The sequence below is a fragment of the Salvelinus alpinus genome, chromosome 4 (genome assembly GCF_045679555.1).
Source record: "Salvelinus alpinus chromosome 4, SLU_Salpinus.1, whole genome shotgun sequence".
NCBI classification, from domain to species: Eukaryota; Metazoa; Chordata; class Actinopteri; order Salmoniformes; family Salmonidae; genus Salvelinus; species Salvelinus alpinus.
In genome coordinates, this window is record NC_092089.1 from 41,863,894 (window position 1) to 41,891,657 (window position 27,764).

Sequence of the window (27,764 nt, forward strand, 5' to 3'; positions counted from 1 at the left end):
GAGGGGAGAGCAGGGGGAAACCATTCTGGAAACAAAGCATTGCTAAAGTCTCTGAAATTCCTAAAACCCCAATTGTCAAATGTGATTTGAATACCAGGGGAAACTCAAATTGATATTCTCAGACTCTATCATGCCCTAATCAGAAAATATTTGGTGGAACAGTTTGCCAAAAGTTTTACAAATATGTTACACAACAGCAATTATTACCTTAAGTTTATACACTGAAAGGGACCTTTGGGGTTGAAGTACTATTTTAGCCACTGAGTCAGTTTGTGATTCCAGTCCACTCACCAGGTCATCAAAGATGTCCCTCTGGTGAACATGGATGGTTATGAGTGTCTCATACTTGGCCCGCTCCATTGAGGCCAGGTCTTTAGTGGTCATGTCTATCAGGGTGTTGAGAAGCTCCAGGAAGAACTGGTTGGTCTTGGGCATGATCTTACGGTCGTAGCGGGCGTTGGTCAGGGCCTCCTCTGAGTCTCTGGTCCAGATCATCTGGACTCCCAGCAGACCAACCTGGTTGATGGAGTCAGGAAGAGAGGACATCATGATAGGACATCAATGAGAGAACGTAAAGTCATCTTTCCTGGCTTCCATGTCTTCCTATCAATCAGGACTGTAATCAGGACAATGTATAAAATCAGGAATGTATGGAATTTGGCTAGTGTGTAGATCAGTTTCAGTTATACAATAATGGAGGATAATGTCAGAAAAACAGGAATCCCTGATCAGGTATTGAGTAATGAAACATAGGCGTGGGAAAGTCTAACTACAAGGCCATTGCTCCAAGGTCAAGGTTAAGGTAATCTATCACATTATAAAATAGAATGAATGATGACCCCAAGACCAGGACTGTGTCACAAATTGCAGCCTATATAGTGCACTACTTTTGAACAGAGCCTGGGTCAAAAGTAGTGAACTATGTAATAAGGTGGCATTTAGGATGTATCCCATGTCTCCCCACCTGAGCAGGGAAAGTGTCCAGGAACTCAATGAGCTGGAAGCCTGAGTCCTGGATGGCCAGGACAGCCTGTCTGATGACCAGATGAAGAGACCTCTGGGATTCCTTCAGCAGGGCGTTGAGCCAGACCTCCACGTTCCCCTCCGCCGTCACCGGCCGATCCAGCTCTACCGTCTCCCCCTCCCTGGACGAGATGGCCAGGATCCGGTCGTACATCTGTGGAGACAGAAGAGCAGATACTATTGATGTTGCTGAATCTGGGTTAGTTACTGTTGCAGAAGGACAGATACTACTAATAGTCAAATAAGTAAATTGATCAGGAGGCCTGATGGGGATAGTTGTAGAAAGAAATGATATGTCTGTCTGTGCGTTACTGTACCTTGTCATGAAAGCGGACACATTTAATGTTGTCAAAGACGTTGAGCAGGTGGGCCTGGATGGTGTGGGAGTCTGAGGCTTGGCCCAGTATCTCCAGCAGGGCCGGGTCAGACACAAAGAAGAACCGAGGGAACAGCAGACGCTTCTTCTCCAAGTACCTGTCAGTCACACAATCAACCAAGGGTTGAAAACTGGATAGCCAGAAGCTACAATCTATCCGCAATATTAAAGCTAGCCCTAAAAAAAGGTTTGAAAATATTACTAGTTTAGTACACATCATCAAGTTACCAATGTACAACGTAGGCAAACTTGGAAGGTGTCATACTGGTACATGAATACTTTCAATTCAACTATTTAAAACAAATTCAAAGTATAAGTATAGGCCTACCCAGTGAGAGACTTCTGACAGACCTCCAGGCAGACTTACCCAGAGACTTCTGACAGACCTCCAGACAGACTTACACAGAGACTTCTGACAGACCTCCAGGCAGACTTACACAGAGACTTCTGACAGACCTCCAGGCAGACTTACCCAGAGACTTTTGGCAGACCTCCAGACAGACTTACCTAGTGAAAAACTTCTGACAGACCTCCAGGCAGACTTACCCAGAGACTTCTGACAGACCTCCAGGCAGACTTACCCAGAGACTTCTGACAGACCTCCAGACAGACTTATCCAGAGACTTCTGGCAGACCTCCAGACAGACCTACCTAGTGAGAAACTTCTGATAGACATTCAGATAAGATAGACTTACCCGGTGAGAGACTTCTGACAGATCTCCAGTTGTTCCAGCAGGTGAGGCAACAGCTGTCCCATGGTCTCGTCCCCCACACATGACTGCACCACGTTGGGCATCTCATGGGCCCGCGTCATGATCTTCACCCAGGACTTGTCGATGTTGGAGAAACGTTTCGCCTCCTGTCATTCAGATGATTCAGACTAGATTGTCATTCCTAAGTTTGCAAAAAGTTCCTGGGTTTTCCCCCCCAAAAAAGTGATTTCTGAAAAACCAGGGCACTGTAAAAGTTCAAGAAATTGTGGAACCCCATCGCTAATAGCATAAGGTTAAAGATATGTTTTCAGATGAAAAGTCAATGTATTGTTTCTTACCTTGGGTAGCTGTTTGGCTATGTCCCCTCCCACGAACACAGCCTCGAGGTAGATCCACAGGTTCTGGACAGTCATCCAGTTCTCTATGATGTCAGTGGTATTGGAAAGGTTCTGAACCCATTTCTGGATCTGGGCCTTGAATGGCGTGTTGTACCTGTGGAACACCAAGTCATTATCTGGGTCAAGCATTGACTAATACAGTACACAAACAACACTAAAAGTCTGTACAATGCAGCTGAAACCTTACAGGGATTTATGCCAAGCACCCCCAGTCTAAACACAACTGTCTAAACACAAACACCACAACTGTTGAACTCTAGATGACAAGTCAACTGGATGCTGAAATACAGTGGCTGCTGAGGAGGCTCATAATAATTGCCGGAACGGAGCAAATGGAATGGCATCAAACACCTGTAAACCATGTGTTTGATACTATTCCACTGATTCCGCTCCAGTCATTACCACGAGCCCGTTCTCTCCAATTAAGGTCCCACCAACCTCCTGTGCTGAAATATAAAAAATTGAGAAGAAATCATATATCACTCCGAACCCCCAGGTCATTTGTTGCCTCAAAATCAAGACTGAATTAGGCTACATTTCACTATTGTTAACAAGCATAAAGCAGAAATCAGTCTAGATTTCCAGGCTAAGTCATTTGTGCCTCCAGTAGGTCTCTAGTCTAACCTGTTACTCATGAGTGATCCCAGCACCATGAGGCTGTCATCCATGTTAGTAATGATCTCAGCAGTGCTGTCGCCCCTCAGCAGCAGCTCCCCTCGCGTCTTGAAGTTGGCGAAGGTGAACGTCTTGTTGTCCCACTCAGCAATCACCTGCTTCAGCTTCTGCTCAATGTCCCTCTCCTTCACCGCACTGATGCAAATATCCTGCCCAGCGGGAGTTCAAACAACATTCATCTTTATTTTACCTTTGTTTAACCAACTTGTCCCATTGAGGTCAAACAACCTTTTTTTCTGGCCTCAATTTACAGTACAGAATAGTTATGGTGAGTGGAGTACCGGTAGTTACGGCTATAGAGAATCAATTACCTGGTTCCTTCCCGGGTTTCAGCACCAACAACAGCAACAACAAAAATCCATAATCACCTCAATTTCCTCTTTGCATTTGAGGAGGGGAGCTTCCATGATGTTGCGCAGCTTGAAAGTGTCCGTCTCCACCTCGAAGCTGTGTCCTGTCACCTCGGCGATTCTCTTCCAGTGACGCGTCATCATGGACTTGTTGGTCATCAGTTCTAGTAGGGGGCAACACTCGTTGAAATCATCTATATTTTTCTTCAGGTCAAGGAATGCCTTCCACTCTTTGAGGGCACGGGGCAGCTTGCGACAACTGTAAATGGTGGGTGAAAAAACACGAACATCTAACTTCCTTTTGGAAATGTAAATCTTCAATGAGATTATTCATCAATGAGTTCTGTGTAAATGTCTCTCATGGTCTGGGTTGTAGTTTGTTTTCCTTACCGCGTCTGGAAGTCAAGAAGTTCGTTATTGATCCTGTCTATGTGGATGTCGGCCCAGAGGATGTCATAGTAGCCGTTGACGGTGTCGATGACACTGTTGTAGAGTCCATAGAGCTTCTGGAGGAGGGTGAGCTGTCTCCTGATCTCCAGCAGCTGAGGGTGTTGGGTCACAGGCAGGCCAAACAGCTCCTCTCCACCAGTGTAGGTGATGTACTTACGGAACAGGTTGTCAAAGTGATTCTGACCAAACGAAATGAGTACAGTAAAGTGCATATAAGTGCATATATAGAACATGTGAATGAAAACCTCTGTGAATGTACCAACTTAAATGAAGTGCTTCAGAGTAGTATATACTGTAGATTCCTCTCTTGAAGATACACACTGTACTCACCTGAAACATGATGAGTCTGTCACTAGCGTCTTGGGGAGCCAGTCCAACAACCATGGGACCGTCCTGGGAATGAAACACAGCCTGTGTCAGCAATTAGCTAGCAGTCCTATTTAGAGCGTGCCAAGTTAACTGTAATAGAAATAGAAATGTCTAAGACCCAGACAGCCTCGGTGTTAGGTGTAGCTGTGAGTAAGACCTAGACAGCCTTGGTGTTAGGTGTAGCTGTGAGTAAGACCTAGACAGCCTTGGTGTTAGGTGTAGCTGTGAGTAAGACCTAGACAGCCTTGGTGTTAGGTGTAGCTGTGAGTAAGACCTAGACAGCCTTGGTGTTAGGTGTAGCTGTGAGTAAGACCTAGACAGCCTTGGTGTTAGGTGTAGCTGTGAGTAAGACCTAGACAGCCTTGGTGTTAGGTGTAGCTGTGAGTAAGACCTAGACAGCCTAGGTGTTAGGTGTAGCTGTGAGTAAGACCTAGACAGCCTTGGTGTTAGGTGTAGCTGTGAGTAAGACCTAGACAGCCTTGGTGTTAGGTGTAGCTGTGAGTAAGACCTAGACAGCCTCGGTGTTAGGTGTAGCTGTGAGTAGGACCTAGACAGCCTTGGTGTTAGGTGTAGCTGTGAGTAAGACCTAGACAGCCTTGGTGTTAGGTGTAGCTGTGAGTAAGACCTAGACAGCCTTGGTGTTAGGTGTAGCTGTGAGTAAGACCTAGACAGCCTTGGTGTTAGGTGTAGCTGTGAGTAAGACCTAGACAGCCTTGGTGTTAGGTGTAGCTGTGAGTAAGACCTAGACAGCCTTGGTGTTAGGTGTAGCTGTGAGTAAGACCTAGACAGCCTTGGTGTTAGGTGTAGCTGTGAGTAAGACCTAGACAGCCTTGGTGTTAGGTGTAGCTGTGAGTAAGACCAAGTCAGTCTTGATGTTAGGTGTAGCTCTGAGTAAGACCTAGACGGCCTAGGTGTTAGGTGTAGCTGTGAGTAAGACCAAGTCAGTCTTGATGTTAGGTGTAGCTGTGAGTAAGACCTAGACAGCCTTGGTGTTAGGTGTAGCTGTGAGTAAGACCTAGACAGCCTCAGTGTTACGTGTAGATGTGAGTAAGACCAAGTCAGTCTTGATGTTAGGTGTAGCTCTGAGTAAGACCTAGACGGCCTAGGTGTTAGGTGTAGCTGTGAGTAAGACCAAGTCAGTCTTGATGTTAGGTGTAGCTGTGAGTAAGACCTAGACAGCCTTGGTGTTAGGTGTAGCTGTGAGTAAGACCTAGACAGCCTTGGTGTTAGGTGTAGCTGTGAGTAAGACCTAGACAGCCTTGGTGTTAGGTGTAGCTGTGAGTAAGACCTAGACAGCCTTGGTGTTAGGTGTAGCTGTGAGTAAGACCTAGACAGCCTTGGTGTTAGGTGTAGCTGTGAGTAAGACCTAGACAGCCTTGGTGTTAGGTGTAGCTGTGAGTAAGACCTAGACAGCCTAGGTGTTAGGTGTAGCTGTGAGTAAGACCTAGACAGCCTTGGTGTTAGGTGTAGCTGTGAGTAAGACCTAGACAGCCTTGGTGTTAGGTGTAGCTGTGAGTAAGACCTAGACAGCCTTGGTGTTAGGTGTAGCTGTGAGTAAGACCTAGACAGCCTTGGTGTTAGGTGTAGCTGTGAGTAAGACCTAGACAGCCTTGGTGTTAGGTGTAGCTGTGAGTAAGACCTAGACAGCCTAGGTGTTAGGTGTAGCTGTGAGTAAGACCTAGACAGCCTTGGTGTTAGGTGTAGCTGTGAGTAAGACCTAGACAGCCTTGGTGTTAGGTGTAGCTGTGAGTAAGACCTAGACAGCCTCGGTGTTAGGTGTAGCTGTGAGTAGGACCTAGACAGCCTTGGTGTTAGGTGTAGCTGTGAGTAAGACCTAGAGAGCCTTGGTGTTAGGTGTAGCTGTGAGTAGGACCTAGACATCCTTGGTGTTAGGTGTAGCTGTGAAAAGACCTAGACAGCCTAGGTGTTAGGTGTAGCTGTGAGTAAGACATAGACAGCCTTGGTGTTAGGTGTAGCTGTGAGTAAGACCTAGACAGCCTAGGTGTTAGGTGTAGCTGTGAGTAAGACCTAGACAGCCTTGGTGTTAGGTGTAGCTGTGAGTAAGACCTAGACAGCCTTGGTGTTAGGTGTAGCTGTGAGTAAGACCTAGACAGCCTTGGTGTTAGGTGTAGCTGTGAGTAAGACCTAGACAGCCTTGGTGTTAGGTGTAGCTGTGAGTAGGACCTAGACAGCCTTGGTGTTAGGTGTAGCTGTGAGTAAGACCTAGACAGCCTTGGTGTTAGAAGTAGTTGTGAGTAAGACCTAGACAGCCTTGGTGTTAGGTGTAGCTGTGAGTAAGACCTAGACAGCCTTGGTGTTAGGTGTAGCTGTGAGTAAGACCTAGACAGCCTCAGTGTTACGTGTAGATGTGAGTAAGACCAAGTCAGTCTTGATGTTAGGTGTAGCTCTGAGTAAGACCTAGACGGCCTAGGTGTTAGGTGTAGCTGTGAGTAAGACCAAGTCAGTCTTGATGGTAGGTGTAGCTGTGAGTAAGACCTAGACAGCCTTGGTGTTAGGTGTAGCTGTGAGTAAGACCAAGTCAGTCTTGATGTTAGGTGTAGCTCTGAGTAAGACCTAGACAGCCTAGGTGTTAGGTGTAGCTGTGAGTAAGACCAAGTCAGTCTTGATGTTAGGTGTAGCTGTGAGTAAGACCTAGACAGCCTTGGTGTTAGGTGTAGCTGTGAGTAAGACCTAGACAGCCTTGGTGTTAGGTGTAGCTGTGAGTAAGACCTAGACAGCCTCGGTGTTAGGTGTAGCTGTGAGTAAGACCTAGACAGCCTTGGTGTTAGGTGTAGCTGTGAGTAAGACCTAGACAGCCTTGGTGTTAGGTGTAGCTGTGAGTAAGACCTAGACAGCCTTGGTGTTAGGTGTAGCTGTGAGTAAGACCTAGACAGCCTTGGTGTTAGGTGTAGCTGTGAGTAAGACCTAGAGAGCCTTGGTGTTAGGTGTAGCTGTGAGTAAGACCTAGACAGCCTAGGTGTTAGGTGTAGCTGTGAGTAAGACCTAGACAGCCTTGGTGTTAGGTGTAGCTGTGAGTAGGACCTAGACAGCCTTGGTGTTAGGTGTAGCTGTGAAAAGACCTAGACAGCCTAGGTGTTAGGTGTAGCTGTGAGTAAGACATAGACAGCCTTGGTGTTAGGTGTAGCTGTGAGTAAGACCTAGACAGCCTAGGTGTTAGGTGTAGCTGTGAGTAAGACCTAGACAGCCTTGGTGTTAGGTGTAGCTGTGAGTAAGACCTAGACAGCCTTGGTGTTAGGTGTAGCTGTGAGTAAGACCTAGACAGCCTTGGTGTTAGGTGTAGCTGTGAGTAAGACCTAGAGAGCCTTGGTGTTAGGTGTAGCTGTGAGTAAGACCTAGACAGCCTAGGTGTTAGGTGTAGCTGTGAGTAAGACCTAGACAGCCTTGGTGTTAGGTGTAGCTGTGAGTAAGACCTAGACAGCCTAGGTGTTAGGTGTAGTTGTGAGTAAGACCTAGACAGCCTTGGTGTTAGGTGTAGCTGTGAGTAAGACCTAGACAGCCTTGGTGTTAGGTGTAGCTGTGAGTAAGACCTAGACAGCCTTGGTGTTAGGTGTAGCTGTGAGTAAGACCTAGACAGCCTAGGTGTTAGGTGTAGCTGTGAGTAAGACCTAGACAGCCTTGGTGTTAGGTGTAGCTGTGAGTAAGACCTAGACAGCCTAGGTGTTAGGTGTAGTTGTGAGTAAGATCTAGACAGCCTTGGTGTTAGGTGTAGCTGTGAGTAAGACCTAGACAGCCTTGGTGTTAGGTGTAGCTGTGAGTAAGACCAAGTCAGTCTTGATGTTAGGTGTAGCTCTGAGTAAGACCTAGACAGCCTAGGTGTTAGGTGTAGCTGTGAGTAAGACCAAGTCAGTCTTGATGTTAGGTGTAGCTGTGAGTAAGACCTAGACAGCCTTGGTGTTAGGTGTAGCTGTGAGTAAGACCTAGACAGCCTTGGTGTTAGGTGTAGCTGTGAGTAAGACCTAGACAGCCTCGGTGTTAGGTGTAGCTGTGAGTAAGACCTAGACAGCCTCGGTGTTAGGTGTAGCTGTGAGTAAGACCTAGACAGCCTTGGTGTTAGGTGTAGCTGTGAGTAAGACCTAGACAGCCTTGGTGTTAGGTGTAGCTGTGAGTAAGACCTAGACAGCCTTGGTGTTAGGTGTAGCTGTGAGTAAGACCTAGAGAGCCTTGGTGTTAGGTGTAGCTGTGAGTAAGACCTAGACAGCCTAGGTGTTAGGTGTAGCTGTGAGTAAGACCTAGACAGCCTTGGTGTTAGGTGTAGCTGTGAGTAGGACCTAGACAGCCTTGGTGTTAGGTGTAGCTGTGAAAAGACCTAGACAGCCTAGGTGTTAGGTGTAGCTGTGAGTAAGACCAAGTCAGTCTTGATGTTAGGTGTAGCTCTGAGTAAGACCTAGACAGCCTAGGTGTTAGGTGTAGCTGTGAGTAAGACCAAGTCAGTCTTGATGTTAGGTGTAGCTGTGAGTAAGACCTAGACAGCCTTGGTGTTAGGTGTAGCTGTGAGTAAGACCTAGACAGCCTTGGTGTTAGGTGTAGCTGTGAGTAAGACCTAGACAGCCTTGGTGTTAGGTGTAGCTGTGAGTAAGACCTAGACAGCCTAGGTGTTAGGTGTAGCTGTGAGTAAGACCTAGACAGCCTTGGTGTTAGGTGTAGCTGTGAGTAAGACCTAGACAGCCTAGGTGTTAGGTGTAGTTGTGAGTAAGATCTAGACAGCCTTGGTGTTAGGTGTAGCTGTGAGTAAGACCTAGACAGCCTTGGTGTTAGGTGTAGCTGTGAGTAAGACCAAGTCAGTCTTGATGTTAGGTGTAGCTCTGAGTAAGACCTAGACAGCCTAGGTGTTAGGTGTAGCTGTGAGTAAGACCAAGTCAGTCTTGATGTTAGGTGTAGCTGTGAGTAAGACCTAGACAGCCTTGGTGTTAGGTGTAGCTGTGAGTAAGACCTAGACAGCCTTGGTGTTAGGTGTAGCTGTGAGTAAGACCTAGACAGCCTTGGTGTTAGGTGTAGCTGTGAGTAAGACCTAGAGAGCCTTGGTGTTAGGTGTAGCTGTGAGTAAGACCTAGACAGCCTAGGTGTTAGGTGTAGCTGTGAGTAAGACCTAGACAGCCTTGGTGTTAGGTGTAGCTGTGAGTAAGACCTAGACAGCCTAGGTGTTAGGTGTAGTTGTGAGTAAGACCTAGACAGCCTTGGTGTTAGGTGTAGCTGTGAGTAAGACCTAGACAGCCTTGGTGTTAGGTGTAGCTGTGAGTAAGACCTAGACAGCCTTGGTGTTAGGTGTAGCTGTGAGTAAGACCTAGACAGCCTAGGTGTTAGGTGTAGCTGTGAGTAAGACCTAGACAGCCTTGGTGTTAGGTGTAGCTGTGAGTAAGACCTAGACAGCCTAGGTGTTAGGTGTAGTTGTGAGTAAGATCTAGACAGCCTTGGTGTTAGGTGTAGCTGTGAGTAAGACCTAGACAGCCTTGGTGTTAGGTGTAGCTGTGAGTAAGACCAAGTCAGTCTTGATGTTAGGTGTAGCTCTGAGTAAGACCTAGACAGCCTAGGTGTTAGGTGTAGCTGTGAGTAAGACCAAGTCAGTCTTGATGTTAGGTGTAGCTGTGAGTAAGACCTAGACAGCCTTGGTGTTAGGTGTAGCTGTGAGTAAGACCTAGACAGCCTTGGTGTTAGGTGTAGCTGTGAGTAAGACCTAGACAGCCTCGGTGTTAGGTGTAGCTGTGAGTAAGACCTAGACAGCCTCGGTGTTAGGTGTAGCTGTGAGTAAGACCTAGACAGCCTTGGTGTTAGGTGTAGCTGTGAGTAAGACCTAGACAGCCTTGGTGTTAGGTGTAGCTGTGAGTAAGACCTAGACAGCCTTGGTGTTAGGTGTAGCTGTGAGTAAGACCTAGAGAGCCTTGGTGTTAGGTGTAGCTGTGAGTAAGACCTAGACAGCCTAGGTGTTAGGTGTAGCTGTGAGTAAGACCTAGACAGCCTTGGTGTTAGGTGTAGCTGTGAGTAGGACCTAGACAGCCTTGGTGTTAGGTGTAGCTGTGAAAAGACCTAGACAGCCTAGGTGTTAGGTGTAGCTGTGAGTAAGACCAAGTCAGTCTTGATGTTAGGTGTAGCTCTGAGTAAGACCTAGACAGCCTAGGTGTTAGGTGTAGCTGTGAGTAAGACCAAGTCAGTCTTGATGTTAGGTGTAGCTGTGAGTAAGACCTAGACAGCCTTGGTGTTAGGTGTAGCTGTGAGTAAGACCTAGACAGCCTTGGTGTTAGGTGTAGCTGTGAGTAAGACCTAGACAGCCTTGGTGTTAGGTGTAGCTGTGAGTAAGACCTAGACAGCCTAGGTGTTAGGTGTAGCTGTGAGTAAGACCTAGACAGCCTTGGTGTTAGGTGTAGCTGTGAGTAAGACCTAGACAGCCTAGGTGTTAGGTGTAGTTGTGAGTAAGACCTAGACAGCCTTGGTGTTAGGTGTAGCTGTGAGTAAGACCAAGTCAGTCTTGATGTTAGGTGTAGCTCTGAGTAAGACCTAGACAGCCTAGGTGTTAGGTGTAGCTGTGAGTAAGACCAAGTCAGTCTTGATGTTAGGTGTAGCTGTGAGTAAGACCTAGACAGCCTTGGTGTTAGGTGTAGCTGTGAGTAAGACCTAGACAGCCTTGGTGTTAGGTGTAGCTGTGAGTAAGACCTAGACAGCCTCGGTGTTAGGTGTAGCTGTGAGTAAGACCTAGACAGCCTCGGTGTTAGGTGTAGCTGTGAGTAAGACCTAGACAGCCTTGGTGTTAGGTGTAGCTGTGAGTAAGACCTAGACAGCCTTGGTGTTAGGTGTAGCTGTGAGTAAGACCTAGACAGCCTTGGTGTTAGGTGTAGCTGTGAGTAAGACCTAGAGAGCCTTGGTGTTAGGTGTAGCTGTGAGTAAGACCTAGACAGCCTAGGTGTTAGGTGTAGCTGTGAGTAAGACCTAGACAGCCTTGGTGTTAGGTGTAGCTGTGAGTAGGACCTAGACAGCCTTGGTGTTAGGTGTAGCTGTGAAAAGACCTAGACAGCCTAGGTGTTAGGTGTAGCTGTGAGTAAGACATAGACAGCCTTGGTGTTAGGTGTAGCTGTGAGTAAGACCTAGACAGCCTAGGTGTTAGGTGTAGCTGTGAGTAAGACCTAGACAGCCTTGGTGTTAGGTGTAGCTGTGAGTAAGACCTAGACAGCCTTGGTGTTAGGTGTAGCTGTGAGTAAGACCTAGACAGCCTTGGTGTTAGGTGTAGCTGTGAGTAAGACCTAGACAGCCTTGGTGTTAGGTGTAGCTGTGAGTAGGACCTAGACAGCCTTGGTGTTAGGTGTAGCTGTGAGTAAGACCTAGACAGCCTTGGTGTTAGAAGTAGTTGTGAGTAAGACCTAGACAGCCTTGGTGTTAGGTGTAGCTGTGAGTAAGACCTAGACAGCCTAGGTGTTAGGTGTAGCTGTGAGTAAGACCTAGACAGCCTTGGTGTTAGGTGTAGCTGTGAGTAAGACCTAGACAGCCTAGGTGTTAGGTGTAGTTGTGAGTAAGACCTAGACAGCCTTGGTGTTAGGTGTAGCTGTGAGTAAGACCTAGACAGCCTTGGTGTTAGGTGTAGCTGTGAGTAAGACCTAGACAGCCTTGGTGTTAGGTGTAGCTGTGAGTAAGACCTAGACAGCCTAGGTGTTAGGTGTAGCTGTGAGTAAGACCTAGACAGCCTTGGTGTTAGGTGTAGCTGTGAGTAAGACCTAGACAGCCTTGGTGTTAGGTGTAGCTGTGAGTAAGACCTAGACAGCCTTGGTGTTAGGTGTAGCTGTGAGTAAGACCTAGACAGCCTTGATGTTAGGTGTAGCTGTGAGTAAGACCTAGAACGAGCTGTGAGACGTGTCTGAACCTTGTCATAGTTCTGATAGAAGTGTCCACAGTCCTCCACAAACGTCTGCACGTTGTCTATGAGCTCTCCTCTGAAGTTGGGCTGCAGGGACACCAGCTCATTCTGGACCTCTGTGCTGCGGGCTAGCAGCTTCTCCCAGGTGTAGCGCAGCGTGTCCACCTTCTCTGCCTCCTCCTTCGCCACTACCAGGCCATACTTATGGAGCATGGAATAGGACTCCTAGGAAACGGAAAGGGGAATGCACAGCACTGAACAGACATATAGTACAACACAGATCTTCAATGTCTTCTCACAACCAAACACAGACTGCAAGGACTTAATCAAACTATGGGCAAATCCTAACTTCCACCTTAGTTGAATTATCACCCATTGATACCACTGCCCGACTAAGTAGAAATTTGACTTAGGTGGGAATTAAGATTAGCCTCCTACTGAATGAAAGTGGACATTGCAAATAGTCTCAGTGAATTATTCATACAGTATCTCTCTGCAGTGGTTTAAAGTACTTAAGTAAAAATACTTTAAAGTACTACTTAAGTAGTTTTTTGGGGTATCTGTACTTTACTTTACTACATATTTTTGACTACTTTTACTTTTACTTCACTACATTCCTAAAGAAAATATTGTACTTTTTACTCCATACATTTTCCCTGACAACCAAAAGTACTCGATACATTTTGAATGCTTAGCAGGACAGGAAAATTGTCAAATTCTAGCATTTTTCATGAGAACACATGGTCATCCCTACTCCCTCTGGCTTGGCAGACTCACTAGACACAAAAGCATATTTTGTTAATAATGTCTGAGTGTTGGAGTGTGCCCCTGGCTATCCATACATTTTAAAAACAAGAAAATGGTGCTGTCTGCTTTGCTTAATATAAGGAATGTTTATTATTTATACATTTACTTTTGATACTTAAGTATATTTAAAACCAAATACTTTTAGACTTTTACCCAGGTATTATTTTACTGGCTTACTTTCACATTTACTTGAGTTACTTTCTATTAAGGTAGCTATTCTTTTACTAAATATGACAATTGGGTACTTTTTCCACCACTGTCTCTCTGAAAGAAGTGTGCATTTGTGTTCCCTACCTCTATGGGTCCCACATGGAAGTCAATGGAGATCTGCTGCTCTCTGATCTCCTTCAGCGATGCCATGGCGATGCGGATGTCGTCCAAGTCTTTGATTGGTCGGTTCAGTTTCTTTGCCGCCTCATCCACTAACGTGAAGATGTTCTCCATATCTGTCCGGTACTTCCTGTTACAGTGCAGGCCATAGTCCACCATCCAGCTCTTAGTCTCCGCAGTCAGGGCCATCTTCAGGTCAGCTGTTCAACAACAAATCAGATATTAGTCTGATAATAGTCAGATATTCATGCAGTGTTGAAAAAATGAAATAACAGTATTGTGAAATTCTACTAAGAACATGTGCAGTTATATTTCGCAGAGTTGTCTTGTGAGGTTAATGCAGGGGATTAGCAGTCAATTGCTTTGAAATAGCCCAAAATTTCACATAACGGGGAGAAAGTTGTAGAGAGATACAGGTCAGTCTACAGTTACCTGTATTTTTATATTATTTTTCAGGGGGTGCTGCAGCACCCTCAGCACCCCTACTTCCCACGGCTATGTACCTGTATAGAGGGCCAGTTCTCCTACAGTGACGTATTCTACCTATGTAGAAGGCAAGAGCTCCCACAGTGATGTACTCTACCTGTATAGAGGGCCAGAGCTCCCATAGTGATGTACTCTACCTGTATAGAGGGCCAGAGCTCCTACAGTGATGCACTCTACCTGTATAGAGGGCCAGAGCTCCCACAGTGATGTACTCTACCTGTATAGAAGGCCAGAGCTCCCACAGTGATGTACTCTACCTGTATAGAGGGCCAGAGCTCCCACAGTGATGTACTCTACCTGTATAGAGGGCCAGAGCTCCCACAGTGATGTACTCTACCTGTATAGAGGGCCAGAGCTCCCACAGTGATGTACTCTACCTGTATAGAGTGTCAGAGCTCCCACAGTGATGTACTCTACCTGTATAGAGGGCCAGAGCTCCCACAGTGATGTACTCTACCTGTATAGAGGGCCAGAGCTCCCACAGTGATGTACTCTACCTGTATAGAGGGCCAGAGCTCCCACAGTGATGTACTCTACCTGTATAGAGGGCCAGAGCTCCCACAGTGATGTACTCTACCTGTATAAAGGGCCAGAGCTCCCACAGTGATGTACTCTACCTGTATAGAGGGCCAGAGCTCCCACAGTGATGTACTCTACCTGTATAGAGGACCAGAGCTCCCACAGTGATGTACTCTACCTGTATAGAGGGCCAGAGCTCCCACAGTGATGTACTCTACCTGTATAAAGGGCCAGAGCTCCCACAGTGATTTACTCTACCTGTATAGAGGGCCAGAGCTCCCACAGTGATGTACTCAGGCTCAGCGTTGATCTCCAGTTCCAGGTCTTTGTAGTAGAGGATCTGAGACTCAAACTCAGACAGCAGAGGGCTGCTCTGGCTGAACTTCTGGATGGTGTCCTCTCGCTCCTTCCTCCAGATGTGGTGGTAACGACTGAAGCGGTCCAGAGCATTCATCACCTCCTGGTTAACAACAACACAACAGCCAGATCTTAAATGCACTTTCAATAAAGTATGAATTTAACTGATTTGATTTAGGTCTCCTTTTTACATCTTAGGGGATAGGTGTCAGTATCAAACACAAAATAGTTAGAATTTGACACATTAAGGTCAGAACGTTAGGAAAACAGGAAAAACAGACTTTTTATTTTTATTATGTGTGTACACCTGTATGTACCTTCTTGGTAGAGTTGATGGAGGTGCTGAGCACAGACACCAGCTTGATGATCTCCTTGTTCTCAGACACACTCTTGTAGTAGTTCCTTCCCTGGAAAGGTATAGCCTGGATCACAGAGGCGGAGATGTCTGAGGTACTGCCATCAGCCAGGCTCCTGTAGGTGGTCTCTCCGTCCTCTGACTCACTGTCACTCTTGTCCGGTCTCAGAGCAGCCATGCGTCTCTCACTCATCTTCCTCTGTGTTGGCATGAACAGAATAATTCATGTTTGGTCTTTGTTTTAAGAATAACTAAAACCTTAATCTCATGATTTGATTTGAAAGTGTTTTATATATAATTCCACACTATGATGTATGAAAATTATAATAATGCCCTTTTATTGTACGAGCTGTTTGAAAAGACTGCCTGACATTTCAGCCTGTTTTGGTGGGATGGAGTTTTGGCCTGGCAATAACAGCTAGTTTTCAGTTTTCCCCTCCCCACTCAGACCACTCTCAGACAGTCCTAGCAAATTCTTGCTTGAGAAATAGCTCTTTTCTATGAAGCATTTTTTCCCCTTCTAATTGAAAACAATCACAGTAAGGTACTTAATTGTTACCCAGAAATGATTTGATATGGAAGCTTTAAGCTTTAAGCCACGGCAAGCCCACCTTGGAGATCCTCTCCTTGCTCCACTGGCCGACTCCTTTGCTGACACTGACCACACTCTCCACAGCCCGGTTCAGAGCCTGCTGGACCTCATCCAGGGCTGGGACCATGGCAATGTTGGGGATGGACAGGGTCACACTGGTCCTGAAGATAGGCTGCTGACCACTGCCCTTCAGACGGCTGGGGGAATCACTCTCTGCTGCGGGTGGTGGGCCGATATTGAAGTAGTGAGAAATTGAATGGGAAACCCTCATGACGGCCCCACCTTACTCCAACATGTATAGGGTGGAGCTCAAAGGGTGGCACTTGTGACAACTTTGTGACAACTGCTAATGTAAAAGGGGCTTTATAAATACATTAGATTGATGGAACTTACTCAGGAAGTGCAGTAGTGAGGAGGCGTGGAGGCGTTTGCGGAGGGTCTCCAGGGTGTTGCGTGTGAGCCTCAGCAGGGCGTCCACGTTACGGTGGTTGAAGTGGGACAGAAGCTCTTCAGCCTCCTCCTCCATCACCTCCAGCAGGTCTTTCTTCTTCTTCCTCTTCACCAGGGGAGACGGGGGGCCCGTGGTGCTCGCTGCCGTGGTGTTACGAGACAGCAGGTTGATGCGACCCTCTGACTTACCCTCCTCCTCCCCTGGGAAGAGGCATGAACAGACGTGAATACACCTGCATGTACACCACCACGCACGCAGGCATGTACACCACCACGCACGCACGCAGGCATGTACACCACCACGCACGCACGCAGGCATGTACACCACCACGCACGCAGGCATGTACACCACCATGCACGCAGGCATGTACACCACCATGCACGCAGGCATGGACACAGGCACGCACGCAGGCATGTACATAGGCACGCACTCAGGCATGTACACAGGCACACACGCAGGCATGTACACAGGCACACACGCAGGCATGTACACAGGCACACACGCAGGCATGTACACAGGCACACACGCAGGCATGTACACAGGCACGCACTCAGGCATGTACACAGGCACACATGCAGGCATGTACACAGGCACACACGCAGGCATGTACACAGGCACGCACGCAGGCATGTACACAGGCACGCACGCAGGCATGTACACAGGCACGCACGCAGGCTTGTACACCACCACGCACGCAGGCTTGTACACCACCACGCACGCAGGCATGTACACAGGCACGCACGCAGGCTTGTACACCACCACGCACGCAGGCTTGTACACCACCACGCACGCAGGCTTGTACACCACCATGCACGCAGGCTTGTACACCACCACGCACGCAGGCTTGTACACCACCACGCACGCAGGCTTGTACACCACCACGCACGCAGGCTTGTACACCACCACGCACGCAGGCATGTACACAGGCACGCACGCAGGCTTGTACACCACCACGCACGCAGGCTTGTACACCACCACGCACGCAGGCTTGTACACCACCATGCACGCAGGCATGTACACAGGCACGCACGCAGGCATGTACACAGGCACACACGCAGGCTTGTACACCACCATGCACGCAGGCATGTACACAGGCACACACGCAGGCATGTACACAGGCACGCACGCAGGCATGTACACCACCACGCACACTTTCTCATTTTCAGTCTGTAACAGTCAGTCTTTGTGCACCTGAACAACCATTTTGCTTTCCCTTGTATTTTGTTGAGCCTGTTATCACTCTCCGTTTGAGTTTTGCTGCATCATGATTATGACAGTTAAAACTGTAGGTTACAGTACCTTCACTCTCCACTAGGTCCATATTAGTCCTGCTCTCCTCTAGCAGTTCCTCCTCCCCCTCCTTGTTCAGCTCAAACTCCAGCAGCATGCTGATGAGCTCATTGGTTGCCTCCTCCACCAGGGAACTCTTGGCGTGGAGACTCTGAGCTCCCTTTATACACAGCTCCTACCATGACATAACAGAAGAAAGTACATTAGCCTGTATCAGGGGTAGGCCACCCTGTTCCTGGAGTGCTGCAGGTACTGCAGGATTTTGTTCCAACTAGGCACCACAACCAGGTCGGTTAAATCAAATACATGAAGTACCTGCAGCACTCCAGGACCAGGGTTGCTTACCCCTGGTCCTATATGCATAAAGACTGTGTTTATACTGAACTAGTATTGAACTAAATATACTGTTTTGTCTGGTCAATGTTGTTAGCACTGACGATGGGTGACTGTGTTACCATTACAGGCTGTTGATTATGCAATTATTATGCCTAACAAGCATGTATGTGAATAACACATGAGTAATACAGAGGGAATCATTGTTTACCCTGGTGGTCTGAACGAACTCTTCACAGCTGAAAGGTTCCCCCAGGGGCAGAACCCACAGTGTGGCTCCACTCATCTCCTGCAGCACAGCGTCTATCCTGAACTCCACCAGGTCATTCACTCTGTCCATCAGCAGCTCCAGGTCCACTGGACAAACAGGTTACAGGTCAGAGGTCATACCCAGCACCACGTTGTCACCAGGGGTCACAAGGAAACAGCAGTTACTATCAGCTTTGCCCACTGGGACAGCAGATGTAACTTTTTCCAATGGGATATTTGACATGAGTTGATCAGGCACAATTAGCTGCGATCAAATGACGTCAAAGTTTCAGTGTGCTTACTGTTCTGGTTATTGTGGTGAGATTGTTCCCCTGTTTTATAGTATGGTGCTATGACTGAGCACAGTACAGTGCTGACAAGGTTAGATTGGACATGGTTACATACTGAGAGCACTGTTGATGCGGCTGAGGTATTTCTCGATGTTCAGTGAGGTCCAGTTGAGGGAGGTCAGGCCTGGCAGAATGGCTTCGTCCACCTTAGCAACATGAGGCATCACCAGTTGCCCAAAGGCACTCTGGATCTTAGCCCGGACCCTGGCGTTCTCTGTCAGAACCAGCTGTGGATGGGCATCAGAAATAGAGAAATGAGTAATAACACTTTACTTAATGCCTGCCGTTATGTCTTCACCCTTATAATGTCTTCTAATCATCGCATTAAGATTCTCCTGACTAAATACCAGCCCATAGGACTTTCTACTCAATTCAAAATGAATTGAAATGACAGCCCTTTTATTACTGTTGTTGAGTGAATGTAAAGCTTTTTAAAGATACAGGATACAGTATCATGCTCAATATGCTTCAGTTGATCAAAAGGCATCATGGAAAATAGTGTACCTGCAGCTTGTTGTAGTTCTTCTTGAGGGCATCTTGTTTCTGCTGTAAGATGGCTGCGAAGGGAGGAATCTCCAGCCTCATCCTGGTCATGCAGTCTGTCTCCCTAATCTGAGTCAGGATCTGGGGGTCAAAGTTGACAAACAGGTCCCCCGTATCGGGACATTTCACCAGTAAAGAGGCCTGGAGGCCCAGTCTGACCTCCTCGATCTGGGGAGTGAGAAAGAGTGAGAGAGAGAGAGAGAGAGAGACAAAGAGAGAGAGACAGAGAGAGAGATGTAGAGGAAGAGACAGAGAGAGAAAAAGAGAGAGAGAAATGGAGAGAGACAGCAAGTGTGAGAGAGTGAGAAAGAGAGAGTGAGAGAGATGAGAGAGGGAGAGAGCAAGCGAGAGAGAGAGAGAGAGAGAGACGGAGAGAGAGAGAGCAAGAGAGCGTATGAGTGATATGAGTCATCTACACTATGTCTGTGGGAAATCAACAAGTCAATCAAAAGTAATATCAATCTTGCCATCTACGACAGCACAGATCTGGGACCAGGCTACAGATAAGGTACAGATAAGCATTAATAACAGTAACAGTTAACGCTGCTATGCTACTGGAGTATAGGGTTAGCCAGTACACCAGAGACCATATCAACAGTCTCAGAGTAGGAATGCTGATTAAGTTTTGCCTTTAAGATCACAATAAATAAGATGCCCACAGTGATGTGGGGGGCCCTGTCTCACCTGCTTCATCCATCCACTGTGGTAGAGCATCTCAAACTCTAGCAGCACCCTGGCCACCCTGTTGTAGTTCCTGATGATGCGTTTGGCCTCGGGTGTAGCCAGCACCCCAGGGGGTTCCTGAAACAGATCCATGGGTTCCTGGATCCTCCGATACAGCTGGCGGGCCCACAGGATCTTACCGGCTACCGGGGGCAGGTCCCGGCCAATGGGAGGATCCATCTTCTGCTTGGTGTAGTTACGGGACACCATCTCTATGTCTTTCCCATAGTTCTGAAGGATCTGCTGGTACTTCTCATCGATGCCCAGGTCTGGAATGCCCAGTCTTAGTGATGTAAGATTTTGATATCAAATGGAGAATGAATGAAATGGCTGTTAAATGGACTGAAATAAATTAAAGGTTTGTTTGAAATAGAGGTGGATTGAAATAACGGTACCTTTCACATTTCTTCAGTACATTCAAAGCCCTCTCTGTGTTTTGAATCTTATCGAATGTGTTATCCATGAAGGTCTTCAGCTGATTCTAAAAGCAAATGAACACAACAAACAATTGTGCAAGTAAATTATGAGATTATTCAGAAGTGTTTTGTTATGATTTACAGGTAAGTTTGTTATTAAATGTGAACTTACATGCAAGTCAGTGGTATTTTTACAAAACTCATCATAGTCCTGATCAAAGTCTGTTCTTCTCTGGTCAAGGAAACTGTAGTGCTTTTTCTTCATGCTCAATACAATGCTCTGAAAATAAAAGACAGACAGGTTATTTTTTCCATTCTTTCCAAAGCTCTTGAGGCTTTTGATCATTTCTTGTGTCTGTATTCATTCCAACCAAAGCCAAAAGACTGTCAACAATGTTTCCATTGAATGTTGTGAGACTGTTGAGTTTAATTTCATTTTAATCAGAGTAGTAGGCCACATAATATGGAATGTAGAATGATGATGACATGCAGCTTCTGGCTGGACACCATCCCTATTTAAAGATCCCCCATCTACAATGACAGGGATCAACAGCAGTGTATAAAATAGCAGTCATTTGTCCAATGAGCAGCTTACCATAAAATATGTATATCCTGTCTCCTGTGAACAAACTGTCAAACCTTCACAAAAGGCAATCAGCACTAAGTAATGGATCAGCTTCTGCTCATTAAAACTAATGCTAAGTTCAACGCAATCCAATAAATAAAGGACACATTTTGTGATGAGTAACAAATATGACTTTTTACTTTGTGAAATGGCTCCTGATCATTACAGTCAGGAGTTTAGTATGGCTATATGCTTGGTAGAGTTGATGATAATGATGATGAGGCATGCACTGACAGACAAAAACAAGGACAAAAAAAACTCTGTGGCAAAAGTTACCTCCCATGTCCCTCGCATTTCTGCAGTCTGTCCAGCGGAAGCAATAGAAAGAGCAGATCTAACATTACTACAGTTGCAAGGAAAAACATCTAAAAAGGTAACGTGTAAAAAGGTAATGTGTAAAAAGGTAACGTCTAAAAAGGTAACGTGTAAAAAGGTAATGTGTAAAAAGGTAACGTCTAAAAAGGTAACGTCTAAAAAGGTAACATGTAAAAAGGTAACGTCTAAAAATGTAATGTGTTAAAAAGTAATGTCTAAAAGGGTAACATCAAAAAAGGCAACATCTAAAAAGGTAACGTCTAAAAGGTAACGTTTAAAAAGGTAACGTCTAAAAATGTAATGTGATTTAAAAAGTAATGTCTAAAAGGGTAACGTCTACAAAGTACTCTAATCTCCAGACTGTGTACCTGAAACGTGGTTGCCATAGTTTCCAGGCCTTCTATCTTGGAGTCTTGTAGGGCTGAGTAGGTAGTGATGGTGCTGAACATATTGAGGATCTTATAGAGGCGTCGTTGGAACGTCTCAAACTTCCCAAAGATGTACATCTCACTGAAATCAAACTGCCTCTCGGAGGGACTCTGCTCCAGCTTCTCCTTGGTCTTGTGGAAGCACTTCTGGTACTCCTATAATGAGATAGATGGGATCCAGATGAAAAGTCATTGGAGGAGCATGGAAAGGAAGTTACACTATAAATAGTTCATTTGTGAGAAGTGCGTAAAGGATGTGATGGTATTACACTAGAGATAATAAATGATTTATAGATCAAAGCTCTTAAGGGCCTGTACTTTCAAAACGGACATCTCTTTGTGCCTTGATTTTTGCACAGTATTTTAAATGATCTGGTTAAAGTGTGTTGAACAAGTACTTGGGAAATGAAAGCAGTACCTGATTTAGGTGGATAGCAGCTTTCAGTTTCTCAGCTACAACACCCTGAGGCTGGTCCCATATGGACGCAGACCCGTTGTTGGTGATGTAAGCCTTACATGCTGTAATCATCTGGTTGGTAACCTAAGACATGGAGATACAGAAGAAAAAAGGATATATTTTCCGTGCCTCTCTAATAAGCAACCTCGAAGGGATGACTGGTTAACAGGCTTGGGAGGGAAGTAGACAGCACTTCAGCTAACATGAGACCAGGTGGTGAGGCCAAATGCACCATGAACATCAAAGAAACACTGACAAGATTAATTTCAATACACTTCTAATGATGAAATGTAATACATTCGCCAGCTATTAGGAGATTTACAGTCACCTATTCTTCTTGGTGGTTAAATACAGTATCATAGCAATAATGACCTTGACAAACAGGGAGGTGATCTTCTCTGAGGTGTTGTAGTAGCGGGAGATCCTGTGAATCATCCGGATGGCGTTGATCAGGCCTGGAATGGCCTCCACCATCGACACCTGCGTTCATTTAGCATACAATACAATCATACAACGATGAGTTTTCAAATCCATTAAGATCGATATACAGTTGAAGTCGGAAGTTTACATACACATTAGCCAAATACATTTAAACTCAGTTTTTCACAATTCCTGACATTTAATCAGAGTAAACATTCCCTGTCTTAGGTCAGTTAGGATCACCACTTTATTTTAAGAATGTGAAATGTCAGAATAATAGTAGAGAGAATGATTTATTTCAGCTTTTATTTCTTTCATCACATTCCCAGTGGGTCAGAAGTTTACATACACTCAATTAGTATAGCATTGCCTTGGTAGCATTGCCTTTAAATAGTTTAACTTGGGACAAACGTTACGGGTAGCCTTCCACAAGCTTCCCACAATGAGTTGGGTGAATTTTGGCCCACTCTTCCTGACAGAGCTGGTGTAACTGAGTCAGGTTTGTAGGCCTCCTTGCTCGCACAGGCTTTTTCAGTTCTGCTCACACATTTTCTATAGGATTGAGGTCAGGGCTTTGGGATGGCCACTCCAATACCTTGACTTTGTTGTCCTTAAGCCATTTTGCCACAACTTTGGAAGAATGCTTGGGGTCATTGTCCATTTGGAAGACCCATTTGCGACCAAGCTTTAACTTCCTGACTGATGTCTTGAGATGTTGCGTCAATATATCCACATAATGTTCCTCCTTATGATGCCATCTATTTTGTGAAGTGCACCAGTCCCTCCTGCAGCAAAGCACCCCCACAACAGGATGCTGTCACCCCCGTGCTTCATGGTTGGGATGGTGTTCTTCGGCTTGCAAGCGTCCCCCTTTTTCCTCCAAACATAACGATGGTCATTATGGCCAAACAGTTCTATTTTTGTTTCATCAGACAAGAGGACATTGCTCCAAAAAGTACGATCTTTGTCCCCATGTGCAGTTGCAAACCGTAGTCTGGCTTTTTTATCGCGGTTTTGGAGCAGTGGCTTCTTCCTTGCTGAGCGGTCTTTCAGGTTATGTCGATATAGGACAAATTTTACTGTGGATATAGATTATTTTGTACCTGTTTCCTCCAGCATCTTCACAAGGTCCTTTTTCTTTTGTTCTGGGATTGATTTGCACTTTTCGCACCAAAGTACGTTCATCTCTAGGAGACAGAACGCGTCTCCTTCCTGAGCGGTATGACGGCTGCGTGGTCCCATGGTGTTTATACTTGCGTACTATTGTTTGTACAGATGAACGTGGTACCTTCAGGTGTTTGGAAATTGCTCCCAAGGATAAATCAGACTTGTGGAGGGCTACAATTTTTTTCTGATGTCTTGGCTGATTTCTTTTGATTTTCCACATGATGTCAAGCAAAGAGGCACTGAGTTTGAAGGTAGGCCTTGAAATACATCCACAGGTACACCTTCAATTGACTCAAATTATGTCAATTAGCCTATCAGAAGCTTCTAAAGCCATGACATAATTTTCTGGAATTTTCTAAGCTGTTTAAAGGCACAGTCAACTTAGTGTATGTAAACTTCTTACCCACTGGAATTGTGATACTGTGAATTATAAGTGAAATAATCTGTCTGTAAACAATTGTTCGAAAAATTACTTGTCTCATGCACAAAGTAGATGTCCTAACCGACTTGCCAAAACTATAGTTTGTTAACAAGAAATTTGTGGAGTGGTTGAAAAATTTGTTTTAATGACTCCAACCTACAGTGGGGAGAACAAGTATTTGATACACTGCCGATTTTGCAGGTTTTCCTACTTACAAAGCATGTAGACGTCTGTCATTTTTATCATAGGTACACTTCAACTGTGAGAGACGGAATCTAAAACAAAAATCCAGAAAATCACATTGTATGATTTTTAAGTAATTAATTTGCATTTTATTGCATGACATAAGTATTTGATCACCTACCAACCAGTAAGAATTCCGTCTCTCACAGACCTGTTAGTTTTTCTTTAAGAAGCCCTCCTGTTCTCCACTCATTACCTGTATTAACTGCACCTGTTTGAACTCGTTACCTGTATAAAAGACACCTGTCCACACACTCAATCAAACAGACTCCAACCTCTCCACAATGGCCAAGACCAGAGAGCTGTGTAAGGACATCAGGGATAAGATTGTAGACCTGCACAAGGCTGGGATGGGCTACAGGACAATAGGCAAGCAGCTTGGTGAGAAGGCAACAACTGTTGGCGCAATTATTAGAAAATGGAAGAAGTTCAAGATGACGGTCAATCACCCTCGGTCTGGGGCTCCATGCAAGATCTCACCTCGTGGGGCATCAGTGATCATGAGGAAGGTGAGGGATCAGCCCAGAACTACACGGCAGGACCTGGTCAATGACCTGAAGAGAGCTGGGACCACAGTCTCAAAGAAAACCATTAGTAACACACTACGCCGTCATGGATTAAAATCCTGCAGCGCACGCAAGGTCCCCCTGCTCAAGCCAGCGCATGTCCAGGCCCGTCTGAAGTTTGCCAATGACCATCTGGATGATCCAGAGGAGGAATGGGAGAAGGTCATGTGGTCTGATGAGACAAAAATATAGCTTTTTGGTCTAAACTCCACTCACCGTGTTTGGAGGAAGAAGAAGGATGAGTACAACCCCAAGAACACCATCCCAACCGTGAAGCATGGAGGTGGAAACATCATTCTTTGGGGAGGCTTTTCTGCAAAGGGGACAGGACGACTGCACCGTATTGAGGGGAGGATGGATGGGGCCATGTATCGCGAGATCTTGGCCAACAACCTCCTTCCCTCAGTAAGAGCATTGAAGATGGGTCGTGGCTGGGTCTTCCAGCATGACAACGACCCGAAACACACAGCCAGGGCCAGGGAGTGACCTAGCCAGTCTCCAGACCTGAACCCAATAGAAAATCTTTGGAGGGAACTGAAAGTCCGTATTGCCCAGCGACAGCCCCGAAACCTGAAGGATCTGGAGAAGGTCTGTATGGAGGAGTGGGCCAAAATCCCTGCTGCAGTGTGTGCAAACCTGGTCAAGAACTACAGGAAACGTATGATCTCTGTAATTGCAAACAAAGGTTTCTGTACCAAATATTAAGTTCTGCTTTTCTGATGTATCAAATACTTATGTCATGCAATAAAATGCTAATTAATTACTTAAAAATCATACAATGTGATTTTCTGGATTTTTGTTTTAGATTCCGTCTCCCACAGTTGAAGTGTACCTATGATAAAAATTACAGACCTCTACATGCTTTGTAAGTAGGAAAACCTGCAAAATCAGCAGTGTATCAAATACTTGTTCTCCCCACTGTAAGTGTATGTAAACTTCCGACTTCAACTGTACATAGTAGACCGGTTTCGCAGATTAAGCCTAGTCCTGGACTAAAAGGTTTTTAATTGAGAGTGCTTCTTAGTCCAGGATTAGGCATTATCTGTGTCCGGGAAACTGGAAAACTATGTAAGTCTGTAGTTAGTAAATCTTAGAGGAAGATATTGAAAACTGTATAGAATATTAGTTTCTCACAGGGTCACTGTTGTAGAGCGGGTCACAGAACTTCTCCAGAGTGTAGAGGTACTTCACATTGTCCTTGGCCTCGTTGGCTGAGTCAGTGATCCTGGTGTCCAGCTCTCGCCAGGACTGGTGGGACAGATACAGTCATCAAACATGCACTGTACCTATTCTGCTTCAGTAATACAGAAAACACCAACTAAATTCAGATATGAGAGCCATGTACACTAAGCATAGAGGAGTGCTTTATTTAAAAAAATGTATGTGACTGACTCCCACGAACGAGTCTCAAGTAGCAAAAATCGAAATTGAGATTTTAACATTTTATTAGCAGACCTTTAACATCTACTCCTGTGTTACGGAGGACATGGTGTAACAGCTTTCTCACCTTGATGAGTTTTGACTTGGCCATCATGAGAACGCCCAGGACAGCCTTGACATCGGGGCTCTTGAGCTGGTCCAGGAGGTAGTTGAAGCGGGACATGCGTTTCTTCCAGTGGTCCAGCTCGGCCCGCGGCCCCAGGTCATCTGCCTCCTTCCTCAGCTGGTCACTCTCCGCCAGCACCTGGATACAACACAATCACTGCTGATTGGGGAATGCAATATCTGTAAATTGTATTAGATGTGGTGGATCTTGATGTAATTTCCCCTGAGAGGATAAATAAAGTTGTATTGTATTGACTATATTGAACACACACCTCCACCCACAATAAAACAGGTCCATGGAGGAGAAAGGTGTGCATGATGCTATTGAGGTTCAATCTATTTTACCTGTTCGATCTGTTTGATCCACACTTTCATACAGGCCTCTATCTTCTCTGTTGTCTCTGTGTTGTTAGCCACAGCAATGTAGTCAGACGGGCCTTTCAGTGTCTTCAGGTCAAATTCGTCACACACTTTTAGATTCACCTAAATGAAACGATTAATGATATCAATTGTATATCCATATATTCGTAATTGCAAAATTACATTTGTTTGTTTTGATAAGCATGTGTGTGTATTTGATTATTTGTTATTTACATACTTATTTTCTGCGTATTTGAGTATTTTCAAATAATGTGGCCTGAATAAACTACATATATTGAAGTTATTTTGAAGTATTTTCAAATAATTTTCTATAAATAGCATACTTTTTGAAAGTATTTGAAAATACTTATTTCAAATACTATTTTCAAATACCTGGGTTAAATACATGGGAGTGTATTTGAGTCAGTGTATTTGAGTTTTCCAAATACATTCCAATGTTCAAATACTTGTCTTTTCAAATAAAACACATCTGAATAATTACTTTGAAATGCATGTGAAAGTAATTGAGATATTTGAAATAGTATTTGAAGCCAGGTCGGTTGAGCTTGCACGTCACCTACCTTCTCCTGCAGGCTCTCCTGTGCCCCGGCCAGCACAGACACAAAGTTGTCCAGTGAGCTGATGAAGTCCTGTTTAACTGACTGGGCCTGTGGACTGGCCAGCTCTCCCCAGCCATGGTCCATCTTCTTCAGGCTGGGTATGAAGATCTCAGACAGCAGCTGCTCCACACTTTTAAGCAGGCCTACCTCTGTGGTGTCCAGCATGTTGAAATTCACCTCCTACCAGGACCAGAGAACTTTAGATAGAAATGACCACACAGGTACGCCAGGGGATGACACCATTTTAGAAGCAAAGATTGGGCCGACGTGTCATACTGTTACTAATATTGTTTGCCTGAATGCAAGGTTAAATAGTGTTATGAATGATAAGAGCATTGTTATACGAACATTGTTTAAGCCCTTAGACATATACATATTGATAAAACGTATAATGCCGACTATGTGTTGGATCAGGGTTCTCCAACCCAGTTCCTGGAAAGCTACCCTCCAGAGTTTTCAATCCAAACCCAGTTGTAACTAACCTAATTCAGCTCATCAACCAGCTAATTATTAGATTCAGGTGTGCTAGATTAGGGTTGGAGTGAAAACCTAAAGGACGGTAGCTCTCCAGGAACAGGGTTGGA

General features: G+C 45.5%; 1 protein-coding gene across 1 annotated transcript in view; it reads right to left on the reverse strand.

Moving 5' to 3' along the window:
• LOC139573564 (dynein axonemal heavy chain 5-like) overlaps positions 1-27,764 on the reverse strand; it is a 72,057-nt gene that overhangs the window by 35,368 nt on the left and 8,925 nt on the right. Inside the window, 30 exon segments of the mRNA XM_071397167.1 lie at positions 292-516; positions 965-1,177; positions 1,341-1,497; positions 2,095-2,258; positions 2,451-2,604; positions 3,135-3,334; positions 3,554-3,794; positions 3,926-4,164; positions 4,316-4,378; positions 12,219-12,437; positions 13,314-13,549; positions 14,613-14,814; positions 15,029-15,265; positions 15,678-15,874; positions 16,052-16,309; positions 17,409-17,574; positions 17,944-18,089; positions 18,387-18,558; positions 18,836-19,042; positions 19,559-19,880; positions 19,993-20,078; positions 20,186-20,293; positions 20,915-20,941; positions 21,322-21,537; positions 21,800-21,922; positions 22,211-22,318; positions 25,790-25,903; positions 26,163-26,339; positions 26,546-26,683; positions 27,142-27,360. Of these exon segments, the coding sequence (XP_071253268.1) occupies positions 292-516; positions 965-1,177; positions 1,341-1,497; positions 2,095-2,258; positions 2,451-2,604; positions 3,135-3,334; positions 3,554-3,794; positions 3,926-4,164; positions 4,316-4,378; positions 12,219-12,437; positions 13,314-13,549; positions 14,613-14,814; positions 15,029-15,265; positions 15,678-15,874; positions 16,052-16,309; positions 17,409-17,574; positions 17,944-18,089; positions 18,387-18,558; positions 18,836-19,042; positions 19,559-19,880; positions 19,993-20,078; positions 20,186-20,293; positions 20,915-20,941; positions 21,322-21,537; positions 21,800-21,922; positions 22,211-22,318; positions 25,790-25,903; positions 26,163-26,339; positions 26,546-26,683; positions 27,142-27,360 (5,334 nt within the window).